The sequence below is a fragment of the Watersipora subatra genome, chromosome 3 (genome assembly GCF_963576615.1).
Source record: "Watersipora subatra chromosome 3, tzWatSuba1.1, whole genome shotgun sequence".
In the NCBI taxonomy this organism is placed as follows: domain Eukaryota; kingdom Metazoa; phylum Bryozoa; class Gymnolaemata; order Cheilostomatida; family Watersiporidae; genus Watersipora; species Watersipora subatra.
The window spans coordinates 36742792-36755514 of NC_088710.1; the positions used below are offsets into that span (position 1 = coordinate 36742792).

A 12723-nucleotide genomic window follows, 5' to 3' on the forward strand; every position below is an offset into this window, starting at 1 on the left:
GGTACCGATATGGGTGTTAAGTATCTGAATCGGTATCAGGCGATATTTTCTTAAACAATCTGGAACTTCAGATACTTTTTACAGATCAACTTCTGAGCAGAAAATAGTATTTTAGCCTGTTGCACTGATAACGATCATCAGCTGCAAGCTCCTTATTCTTACCTAATGAATTCCGAGCCTACCACACTATTCATTTGATGTCTATAGCCTGACCAACATCAACACAGCTGAGGAACATTTTTGCTTTGGTCAGGACATGATCACTAAGTGTGGTATTTCCCAATTACAGTGTTGGGATTTATTGCAGCCAATCACGAACAAGATAACGGAGAAAGGAAACAAGAATGCAGTGTAATATTTCTATTTACTAGCATTACGAAAGAACTTTAATCAGCCGATGCATAAAGTTATCTATTTCTCTTTTTATCCTGACAATACATAGCTTGTTTGTTGGGTTGTTCTCGTTTGGTTGTGTTGTGAATGTAATTTGTTTCTCTTTTTTATTATATTCATTTACACGTTAACTTTGGAAGTCCTACAGATCATTTGGTGAGCTAATTCATATGAGTAAACTTGCAGGTCTTACTATAAATTTTAAAAACGCTGTTCTTGCACAGGTGCTGCTAGCGTTGTTGTTTTTGTTGACAACAATAAATAAGTACAAGCAAATAAATTAATATTTATATTTTTTTATAATAAAATGAACAATTATCTATGTAACACAAAAAATCTGAATCGGATTATTTTTCAATAAGAATCGATATATCGGATCGGTATCTGAATCGGCTGGTGAATTTAGAATCGGGGCATCTCTAGTATCAACTACAGCCCTAATTTTAGGATGCCAATTACAACTCTAAGTTGGTATCAACTATAGGGTGGCATTGTGAAGGATTCACTGTGGCCTCTGCTACTCCACAAAGAGCCAAACAACTAGAGTGTGAGGCTTTATATATTTTGAATATATATAAATCTCAAGGTTGGTCTGTCTGCCGTTCATCTGTCCAGTTATAGAGATAAAGGAGTAGCAACAAAACGGCATCTTCGTACTGGATTTGAACTCACGGATATTGCAACTGCAAATTTGCAAACACGCGCGTGTAACCACAAGGCTAAGCCGCTCTTACCATTCCCACTGCTCTTACCATATACTGTAGGCCTATATCATTTTTGCGATTGCACATACTAAATGCGCCCTTTTTATTAATATTACCTCTTGTGCTTGCTAATTTTCTGAAATATTTTTAAAAGTTAGTTTTTGTACCATTACCTATTTTTTTAATTTGTAATTCTCAAATGTGCCGTTTCAATTTCAAATGTGCGATTATACTCATATTTCCGGTTTCGGTAAATTTCTGGTTTTTCTAAAAGCTAAATGCTTTTCGTGTGGACGATTGTATTATTTGGAGTAGAAATTAGCTCTACATTCTCTCTCCATTCAGTCAGACAAGGAAAGTCTGATATTTCATTTTTACATTTGTACTAGTATCGAAAGGTATCAGTATCGAAAGGTACGAGTATCGTCTATCGAAACTTTGAATACAACGAGCTTCTACTGCAACAGTACACTTTTTTCATACACACACTTTCACGCACTCATTGCTATTTTTCTTCTAATTTATTTGAACTGCATTAAAACACTTTTTGCATGATAAGAAGTTTAAAAGTTAAAATGATATATGTTGTATATGTTAAATAAAAGTAAGTTTTTGGGCAAAAAGTTTTTATTATCTGGACAACGCCGGGTAGTAGTGAATATAAGGAAATTAGTAAATATATAAAATATAATAGAGTCAATATGTGAATATACAATAACTGCAATGGGGAAACTTTCCGGTGCTCTGCCTTCTCTTGGCTATTCAGGCTCCTCATATAATTTTCATGATCGTATGCTCCGGCCCCTTCTGAATGGCCGGCTTCTGCCGGTCTGGCAGCAGGTCAGTCTATTTGGTGCCAGTTCTACGGACAGCCGGCCCGGCTTTTACTAGCCAGCTAGTTGTGCTTCTGGTCACTCATTCTGATCATGGACTGGCATGATCCCTTTTGGCCTCATTCTGGGCCGGCCCATGTCTTTCTCGGCTCGGCTGTTCTCTTCAGATCGGCCGGCTGGCTGTATCAGTCTCTCGCGGCTCTAGGTGCGGCTGCTAGTTTTCATTACAGTATCAGTTATAGCCCTAATTCTGGAGATGTAAAGTCCAACCCAAAGTTGGTGCGGTGTCAATTATAGCCCTACTTTGGGTTCTTCAATTCCAGCCCTAAGTACATGTAGCATTTGATTAAATCATTAGGAAACTCACATGTCTTTATATGAAATTGAGTTCTTTGCTTGTAGTCTTACACTTTGGAGACCTGCTGTATCTGTTTATGTTAAAATGTTATAGACTCAGCTCTCTATTCATTCTGACTACGTATTGGTTGTATCCCTATGATTTTGGAAAATTGCCAACCTGGACCAAATTTTAAAAACTATATGACCTTGAAATGGTATCCTCATGATGATGAACACGTGTGAAGATCTCGTGAAGACACACAAGTTTTTCATAGTTATGAAATTCACTAAACGATCTAAGGCAACTTGAGGAGTGTTGGTACATGGATATGTAGAGACACTCCTCAAGTTGTCTTAGATCACTGATATGTCTGTACTGATACTGATATACTGATCACTTGACATTTTCTGTGCATGGATATGTACACATATTCTGTAAGGCCATGTCTTATACCATAAAGCCATGTGTCATTATGGCGCGGTCATTGTAGTTTCAAAAGTGTCTAGTCATCAAGTCTTGCTTTACTATCATTGAATTTGAAGAAAGAACTGGTTCAGATCACGCGGAGTACTGATTTGGGCTCTGATATGGTTTGAATGAAGAACATTACTGGGCATTTTGATGATATCAACTCAATTTATTACAAGGACGCTGGATGAATGCATTACAATGTAATCAATGCACCATTTGAGTATGCTTATGCCAAAATAACAAGCCAATATAAATCTGTCCGTCTTGAAATAATTTGTAGATTCCCTGCACTTTCTCAGATTTGTCAGCACTTTCTCAAGAAGAGTTAACAAAGCTTGTGCTCTTAAGATCTTCATGCATGCAGCATTCCTAAAACCACTCTATTGGACAGCACACATTTTTGCGATTAATTATTGATAGTAAATAGTGTCATTTTAGCAGCAAATAGCAATTAAGCTCGCTCTGTCAGTTTCTAGCTTGCAGGAGTTGAAAACATCCTTACAATACGCTGTCGTTCATCATGTCTTTATTGGTCAATAACTGCTGCTGATAATTACGCAGCTGACCCTGAATATATTAGCCACAGTAATATTTATTCATTGACCGGTCTTTTATTTCCCACACTTGAATCACATGCCGCCTTCAGATCAACAAAAGTTATGGCTGAGAAAGGTGATTTTGAGTCTTTAGCTTCACATATGAACACTATTGTGAAGCGGCTGCGCAAAAGTGCAGTTAAAAGCACTACAGGCGGCCTCTCAGCGGGTACTTCTATCAGATCCATGCTTGGATATCAACGTTGGACTCAGAAGGAGGATGCAACACTTTTGGACAGTCAGAAAAGAGAGCATTCAGAGCCGGATGATTCTTGCAAGAATGGAGGAGGTCATGCACTTGAAAGGCAAGATGAAGAGATGGCTGAAGGAACTGATGACACCAGCTTGTCATCGGATAAGTCTCAGCGATCCAGCGGGTGCTCCTCAGATGACGATGAAGAGATGGAGCCAGCGGTTACTACAGCTGATAGCATCTCTGCATGGCAGGCAGGATGGAATGTGACCAATGCTATACAGGTTGGTCTAATGAACAAACCATGCTTTGACGACTCAAATAAAAATTGCAAGTTTGCACACTAGTTTTTTTTTTCAAATTGTTTTATGAAGTGCTGAAATAAAAAACTGAGGGCTCTTTTGATATTTTGTAGGCATTTGGAATATTTTGGTAAAATTAATAGATATACAATTTATAACACTTTTTAAAATGTCGTAAATCTATATCTCGAATTTAAATTTGATGTCGGCCTGTAGAAGCAGCAACCTTAAAAAGCAACTGAAAGACTATGCTTGCTCAGCATGTTCACGTCTCTTGTCCAGGTGTCGTTAGGCCTTTCCAAGCCTCTGGTCCAGGTGTCATTAGGCCTTTGCAAGCCTCCGGTCCAGGTGTGATTAGGCCTTTCCGAGTCTCTGGCCTAACTCTCGCTAGGCCTTTCCCAGCCTCTAGTCCAGCTCTTGCTAGACCTTTCCAAGCCTCTGGTCCAGCTCTCGCTAGGCCTTTCCCAGCCAGCCTCTAGTCCAGCTCTTGCTAGACCTTTTCAAGCCCCTGGCCCAGCTCTTGCTAGATCTTTCCAAGCCTTCTGTCCAATGATAAACACAGTTGACAGCCTGCATTCAACAGCTTAGATAAATAGAAATAGGTTTAGAGAATTTCATTGAATCTGCAATAAGTCAAGGTAATACCAAACCATGTGATTGCCTAATTTCTTTGCAATGAACTAGCTTACTAGGTAGGTCTGTATTGGGAAGACCAGATCGGAAATATGATAAAAATAATCAGTGCCTTTAGTGCCATCGGCTCATTAACTAGCAGAGTTTCTGCATGAGATAATTGTAGTGGCTAAAATAGGCCTTGAAAAGTGTGTTTTCAAACGCAAAGTCAGCTTTCATTAGCCTCTAAATCAAAAGTTCATATAAATTTCTAATGGGGTAATTTGTACTTACAATCGGTAGAGCGCTATGCCTATCTCTTAAAAAATCAATAATAAATTTCAATTGTTACCAGCTGTATCTCAGGTCTGTTTATTTATTGTGGAGAGCTTTATTGCTGAGTTCTATGACAGCTTGTGTCAGCCCGAGTCTACAGCCCATGATACTGCTGCTCATTCCACCCCATAGACCCATAGACATATACTATTAACTATAGTTAATAGGTCTACGTTCCACCCTAACACAGGCAAGCCATTATACTGCAGAAAAACAGCCCTACCAGTGCTTAAGATTTAGGTACAATATTATTGGTGAATTAGGAAGAATATTCAGTGATTGAAGATATAGCTCTCTGTCATAACAAGCTGGCTCAGTCTTACTCAAATTAATTTGACAAATCATTCTGATAAATTTTTTATCCAAAAGAGGGTTCGAGTGAAGTATAATAATTCTGACAATTGCTAATTTCTACAAAATTATAGTAAATCAAACTACTTTACATTTATTTATCTAAAATACATCATACATATTATGATTATTAAATATTACACTTTTATACTATGGTACCCACTAGAGCTGTACTCATATCTCCAAGTTTGCTATAAAAAGGAAAATATAAAAACTCAAAAATAAGTTTTATGTCACATTAAATATTTTATCATGTCATTCAAATCAAGTTCATCTGTTGATTACTTCAGAGCTCAACATTTGAAATCTTTAAATTAGAAAATTGACGTGGTTGGGGTGGGGTGCAAAGGTCAAGTATCACCTTTTGTGTGCTGAGGCTATATTAGTAATAGTAAGTTTTTCAGGCTTTTCTTCTTGCGTAATAAGAAGATTTTAAATAAAATTATGTTCTAAAGAAAGTTGAAATATGAGAGTGGGCTGCTGTGCGCAGAATCCTGAATTGTGCGAGGATGTGATTAAGTGGACAGCACCTTCTACATTAAAACTTAGCTTTTCCATCAGTATAAAACACATTTTAGCTATGAGTTGGTCATAACAAAAATGAGAGGGCAATTAAAAATACTCTCCAAGTATCAGCTATGATCGGTGTTCAAGCTACAACTTGGAGCGGTGCCACCAAGCTATTAACCTCTTACAGTGACTACAGGGTGAGACTTTTTCATAGTGGACCTTAGTCTAACTAAAATATCCCCCAACTATTTTTTCAGCCTTTCTTAATGTTTGTACGAACAATAATTGAAAGGATTCTTTATCAGCGTTGAAGCACAAAATATGAGCAATTTAACTTTGATTTCAAAGTTGTATCAACTAAAACTATATGTGTTGCCTTTATTTGCCATATTTTTACAGCTAAGTATTGGGGGTTATCTGTCTTTGATGCCTCCACATTGTTTTATTTTTATTTGAGCAACATTTCGTTTTTTTTATATTATAAGTAAATATATATATGTACATATATTTATATCTATGCGGTATATTTATATATATATAATATGTATTTATAATATAGATATGTAAATATTTTCTGTAACTGACTCAGGTTGATTGTTGTTGGTTGCAGATATCACACCATATTCACCAAATGCTCCAATGACTACTAGAATTACGGTTGTTTTTACATGCCAGTTCTTTTCAGTCTTCCTCTAAGTGGGAGATATTGTTTCACTTTCTCTTTTTCATTGCTGGCCATGTTGTAGTCATTGGGTACCACTATATGTGTTATAGAAGCCCTCTTGCTCTATTGTAATATATATATATATATATATATATATATATATATATATATATATATATATATATATATATATATATATATATATATATTACGACTTCATGTTATTATTATAATACTAATTCACGCTGCTTCGCTCTACATTTCCTAAACCAAATTAATAAAGCTATAATATATCCACACAAGAATTTGCTGGTAATTACAGTTGGAAATCGTACAAATAAATCCTTACTGGCAATGCTGGCTGTTTGTAAAAAGTGAATAAATTTTTTCACTGTAAATAAATTTTCTGGTGAAAAAGTACGTTCAACCAGTTCAAAGTTATCTCAGAGCTGGCCACATTATTCCTTATATTTTCAGTTAGCTTGATTTACTGGGCATGTCTCATCTTTTATTAGTCTAAATGACTTTGTACTTATGATGGTAATAAACCATATCTCAGAGCGCTAACGTCTTCGCATTGATCAAGCACCTTTTTTAGAATTCCTTTATTCTTATACGGTAGTATGTCTGTATCGTAACTTGTCTTACACCACTTTTTGGGCGAGCCATGAGAGTTTTTGACAAAAAATATAGCGGAGCAATTTTTTATTTCGCAGGCAAAGCCAATTAGTTTATTATAAGGATTGACATAAAAATTATATATATTGTATATGAAAATTATAAAAAAAGGGATGGAATAGAGAGCATCCCATTTAAGAGCACAGCATCAGACGATACTGCTAACATCGTGGGTAGAATGATGGCCAATGATAATATCTACAGTACGCCATAACATTGCCAGTTGTATACTAGCGGTCAGCTCATAAAGCAAGCCTGAAATAATGAAATATCATAGCTGATGACACTTTTTATGTCTGTATTTCGCTTTATACGTTATACTGGTTATAGGAGCATTCTTTCATTTTGGTTAGCTAAGCTAGGCTGACTTTGTTTGTTCTATAAACGACACCTGGGCCCAACTGCATTACATGTTTTCTAAACAGCCCCTTTTAAATTATTACAATTGAAACACTTTTACACTTTACCATTTTGAAGACAATCTTTGTTCATTCAAAATTTACAATCAGCGTTTCTTATTTCACCCCATGTTAGGAACTCTCTGCCCCATGTTAGGAGTGCTCTGCTTTATGTTAGGAACTTTCTGCTCCATGTTAGGAACTCTCTGCCCCATGTTAGGAACTCTCTGCCCCATGTTAGAAACTCTCTGCACCATGTTAAGAACTCTCTGCCTCATGTTAGGAACTCTCTGCCTCATGTTAGGAACTCTCTGCACCATGTTAGGAACTCTCTGCCTCATGTTAGGAACTATCGACCAATGTTTGGTAACAGCCGTTGTCTGCATCTATAATCATATTATGATCAATACACGTTCTACAACAGGTTGAAATTTACATTTTGATCAGCTGATTTGTTTAGCATTGCTGTCTTGCTGCATTCATTTAATGCATATGTTTTTTGAGTCAGCTGGAAGAAAATTCAAAAGTACACAGATATTGCATATTTAACGATGTTTCGCTACACTGTCGGCTATCATGAAGCTGAGGCCTAGTTTCCTACTTGGCAGGTTTTAAGGCTTGAAAGCTGAAAACCTTTGATGCTCATTTTCAGAACCTTAACTATTGTGGTAATTTAATTTTCATGCGCCGGCATATTTTGTGATAAAAATCCAATAATAGAGTTTATGGCGTTTCAAGATGAACTGAATCGATACCACAATCTATTCATTCTAAACTTTTAAAATAAATAGAAGCATAAAATTTACGTATGGTTAAATTTACTATGGTATCTAGCGCATTGTCTATGCAACCATGCCAGACAGTTTGTTATTTAATTACTCAGACTCCTTGACTTTAGCGATAGTACATTAGTATAACTTATGTAAGGCGTCATCGAACACAAATGTTTTTTGTAGGGAATGTTCATCGTCAGTTTTCCCTACGCCGTGCATCAAGGTGGCTATTGGGCGATCTTTGCGATGTTAGCTGTCGCAGGGATATGTTGTTACACCGGCAAAATTCTAGTCGAATGTCTGTACGTCACTGGAAAAGATGGCGTAAAGAAACGAGTGAGGACAAGCTATGGAGAGATAGCCGAGCAGGTGCTCGGTAAATGGATGGGAAAAGTACTCGTAAGCAGTGCCCAAGTTATCGAGTTACTCATGACTTGTATTCTCTACGTATTGCTCGCCGGTGAGCTGCTCAAGGGAAGCTTTTCAACTAAATCAATGCCTCTTAGCGCTTGGATTTGTTTGAGTACTATCCCGTTGCTCTTTTGCTCTTTCCTGAAAACCATGCGACGAGTGTCTTTTCTGAGCTTATGGTGTTCCATCGCTCACATGTTTATAAACATAATGATAATTCTATATTGTTTAACATTAGTGCATCAATGGCAGCCTCTAGCCGTTAAAATCAATCCTAACATCTGGACCGTTCCTATATCACTAGGGATTATTGTATTTAGCTATACCTCGCAGATATTTTTACCAACGCTTGAAGGCAAGATGGTGAGACGAGAAAGGTTTAACTGTATGATGCATTGCACCCATATAGCGGCAGCGGTGTTTAAGGCTGTTTTCTCCTACATAGGATATATCACGTGGGGTGAAAATACGCAAGAAGTTATCACCAATAATCTTCCCCGTACTCTTAAGATAGCTGTCAATGTTATCCTAGTTGTAAAGGCTCTCCTTAGCTATCCGCTACCATACTTTGCAGCTGTGGAAATTATAGAAAAGGCATTTTTCGATAAGAAAACCATTTTTCCGTCTTGCTATAGAGAAAATGTTTCCATAAAATGGTGGGGTATCGGTTTAAGAGCCCTGTTGGTGATTGCAACAACGCTCTTAGCGATATTCATCCCTCATTTCGCTTTGTTAATGGGGCTCATTGGTAATTTCACCGGCACCACACTGTCATTCATCTTGCCTTGCGTATTCTACTTGAGCCTAAAGCGAGACGAACTTCATTGGTATTCCAAACTTTGGCTGTTGTTTATCATATTCCTTGGAACACTCTCTGGCTCAATCGGTATATACTATTCGTTTAGGGCACTCGTTCTCGCTTTTCAAGGAAGAAGTGTCATTCCATGGAGTCATACAAACTCATTTTCAAAGTTTGACGACATGGCTGCTAATGAGACCTTGCAAATAAGTATAATGGGAGGTTAAAGCAATCACTCTTTATATATATATATATATATATAACCTTTGTCAATCTGAGATTTATTTCCTTTATTCATAGAATAGAAAATGATATGTCCTTCCAGCAGAAATTACTTGTATTCTGTTCTATAACGATTCTATTGAGAATCAATATTTGTGTGACATTTATTCTTTAGAGTTATTACAATAGGTTATTAAGAAGAACGAGTCTCTGATAAAAAAGTGCAATAAACGTACAAACAAACTATGAAATATCAGTACATTTTGTTAATTTTTCATCTACATTCAGCAAACCCGCATTTACAACATTATATATTAGTTTCGGTTTTTTATACCAAATAATCAAAGCTTGCTAAACATGACCCTACAGGAGGCACACATGAAGTTCTGTAAATAACAACAGACTGTCCAAGATCAAAGTTCTTCTTGATGCACTTCAACGACGCAAGTCTCAACTTGATCCATGCTTGATACTTGACTCTTTCTATCGTGTCACCATTCTCGCCGAGGTCTTGACTAGATTTCTCATATTCGCTGTACACATCAACAAAATTGTCCTGCCGCAAGACAAGCTCATTCAAGTTTTCAATACTAACAGAATTTCTAGAAATTGTCTTGTTTTTGGATTGCTTAGATGATTGGTTAGCGGTACTGGGGGCGTCAGATAGACTTTCCTCCGCGATCATATAAATGCCAGAAGAGCTTTTCGTTTTGCCAAAGTCTATAAAAAAGAGCATGACATTTAAAAGGGGATGTAAACCTTCTAAACAATAATTAAACACTTGTGTTAAAAAAATTGTAGATGAGGTTGGTGTGTTATACTACTGCTTATATGGCATGTCATGAATAGACATTAGTATCAGAAAACAATAAACTGCACGGAATCTATCAAGATGACATGGCTCTCTATTGAAAAGAAATCTCAATGACACCTGATGTTAATTTGAAAACCGCAATTAAAAGTATCGTACATAACAATTAGATTGATCGGACTAAAATGGATATTTAACCCTGCAGAATTGACCATTGACCGTACTATAACGTACTTGACCACTTTGCAACAAATAAACTAAGAGATAGAAATAAAACAGATGTGGTTAATAGGAAGCAAGCACAGTTCTACATATTATACCAAATGAAGGTGGGTTTGAGAGTATTGCTAATAACTTCTTGAAGTTCTTTGTGCAGTTCGTATTCGGGTGTTCCTTTGACTGGCCCTCTGGCAGGCAATGCTGCTGTGTGGATAACGCTACCCTGGAACACAGCTGGCTGACCACTAGTAATAGTTTTGTCATCACGAGTAGCTGTCGAGTTGGGACTAGGAAGTGACTGGTTAGCGGTCAATGTTTCGGCCGAAATGTTAACAGAAGGAGAAGCCCCGCCTAGCCAGAAAATAATAACATGAAAATGAAAAGCAAGTAAGAGAGGGCAACTACAGAAAAAGGCTTGAAGCGATGCTAGCAGAGCGGTGCAACAGGTAAGTGAGGTTGAGTTGAGGCCACTTGCAACAAACACATTGCTTAGTACTGAAGACATGAAAGTTTAATAGAAATCTGAAAGAGCATTGGAAAATGTAATACAAGCAGAATAAAGTATGTGCTTGATGCTTCAAGATATATTTTAGGACTGGTTACTCTTCAAGTAGTAGGAACATTTCCATGTTGTCAAACAAGATCTTATGAAAGCCAATTTTTTAAATTTTGAGCTAATTACTGCACTCAGTTGACGTACTCGGCTGACGTACTCGGTTTACGTATTAATTACTGAGCATCTGTAAGTAACCTGAACAGGTGTTCTGGTAGCTTACACTCCCTTCATGTACTAGCAACCAGCTGTTTGAGTTTCTAGTTTTAAACTAAAATTATGTGGCAGTGAAGTTTAATACATGAAATGATTGACTTAGACTTACAACTGTTAACAAGATATTACGTGTAGCAGTTGAAATCTTAAAATATCATAAATATTTTTAATTGAATTACTTCTGGTAGAAGCTACATCGAAGGAGGATAAGCATGATCAACAGTCAAACGGTCATTACAATGAACAGTTTGAGAGTCGATTACAATATCACGCAATGGTTCGTACAAAGTTTATCATTGCTGTCAATGAGGATGTAGGACAGAAAAAGTTGAGCTGTTGCTAGCTGCCTTTAGACGATGGCAATTAAAATCGCTATGAATAAAAGAAAGAGAATACAAGCATATGTAAACAGTGTATAAACTGTTCACAAAGAATATAAACCGTATATAAACCACAGCCGTATAGCCATAACCGTATATAAACCATAGCCGTATAGCCATAACCGTATATAAACCACAGCCGTATAGCTATAACCGTATATAAACCACAGCCGTATAGCTATAACCGTATATAAACCACAGCCGTATAGCTATAACCGTATATAAACCACAGCCGTATAGCTATAACCGTATATAAACCACAGCCGTATAGCTATAACCGTATATAAACCACAGCCGTATAGCCATAACCGTATATAAACCATAGCCGTTTAGCCATAACCGTATATAAACCATAGCCGTATAGCCATAACCGTATATAAACCATAGCCGTATAGCCATAACCGTATATAAACCACAGCCGTATAGCCATAACCGTATATAAACCATAGCCGTATAGCCATAACCGTATATAAACCACAGCTGTTTAGCCATATTCGTATATAAACCACAGCTGTATAGCTATAACCGTATATAAACGATATATAAATTGCATATAAACCGTATACAAACCGTTTATAAACTGTATAGGCTATATAATATTATCATTCAGATATGGAACTGACAGAACTAACAGATCAATGAAAAGAAGGACCTTGAGAGGCATGACATGAAGCTGCTAGAGAGCTGTACTGAATTAAAACTATCAATGGACGTCTTATACTCCATTTTCAATTAAATAGAAGCTTCTTTGAGAAACTATCTGCTGTCTAGCAGTGATTTTTATGTTACTCCTACTTACAAACATTTGGGCCACTTTCCAGTTTCTCCTTTGGCTTTCTTCTTCGCACTATGATAATCACCATGATGAGCAGAATTAGCATAAGGGAGACAACCCCAATACAGCTGAGTACTACATATGACTGGGTACCTCCCCCGAATACTGCAAGTATGTCAGGCG

At 37.0% G+C, this 12723-nt stretch overlaps 1 protein-coding gene across 1 annotated transcript; it reads left to right on the top strand.

The window, feature by feature from the left end:
* The first annotated feature begins 8340 nt into the window (after positions 1-8340).
* LOC137390571 (vesicular inhibitory amino acid transporter-like) lies at positions 8341-9591 on the top strand. Its single transcript, XM_068076899.1, has one exon. It carries the CDS (start codon positions 8341-8343, stop codon positions 9589-9591), a length of 1251 nt encoding a protein of 416 aa, XP_067933000.1.
* Positions 9592-12723: the final 3132 nt, after the last annotated feature.

Bases quoted from the DNA above. Each gene is read 5' to 3' on its own strand.
- LOC137390571 (XM_068076899.1), top strand. From the start codon at position 8,341: ATGTTCATCGTCAGTTTTCCCTACGCCGTGCATCAAGGTGGCTATTGG.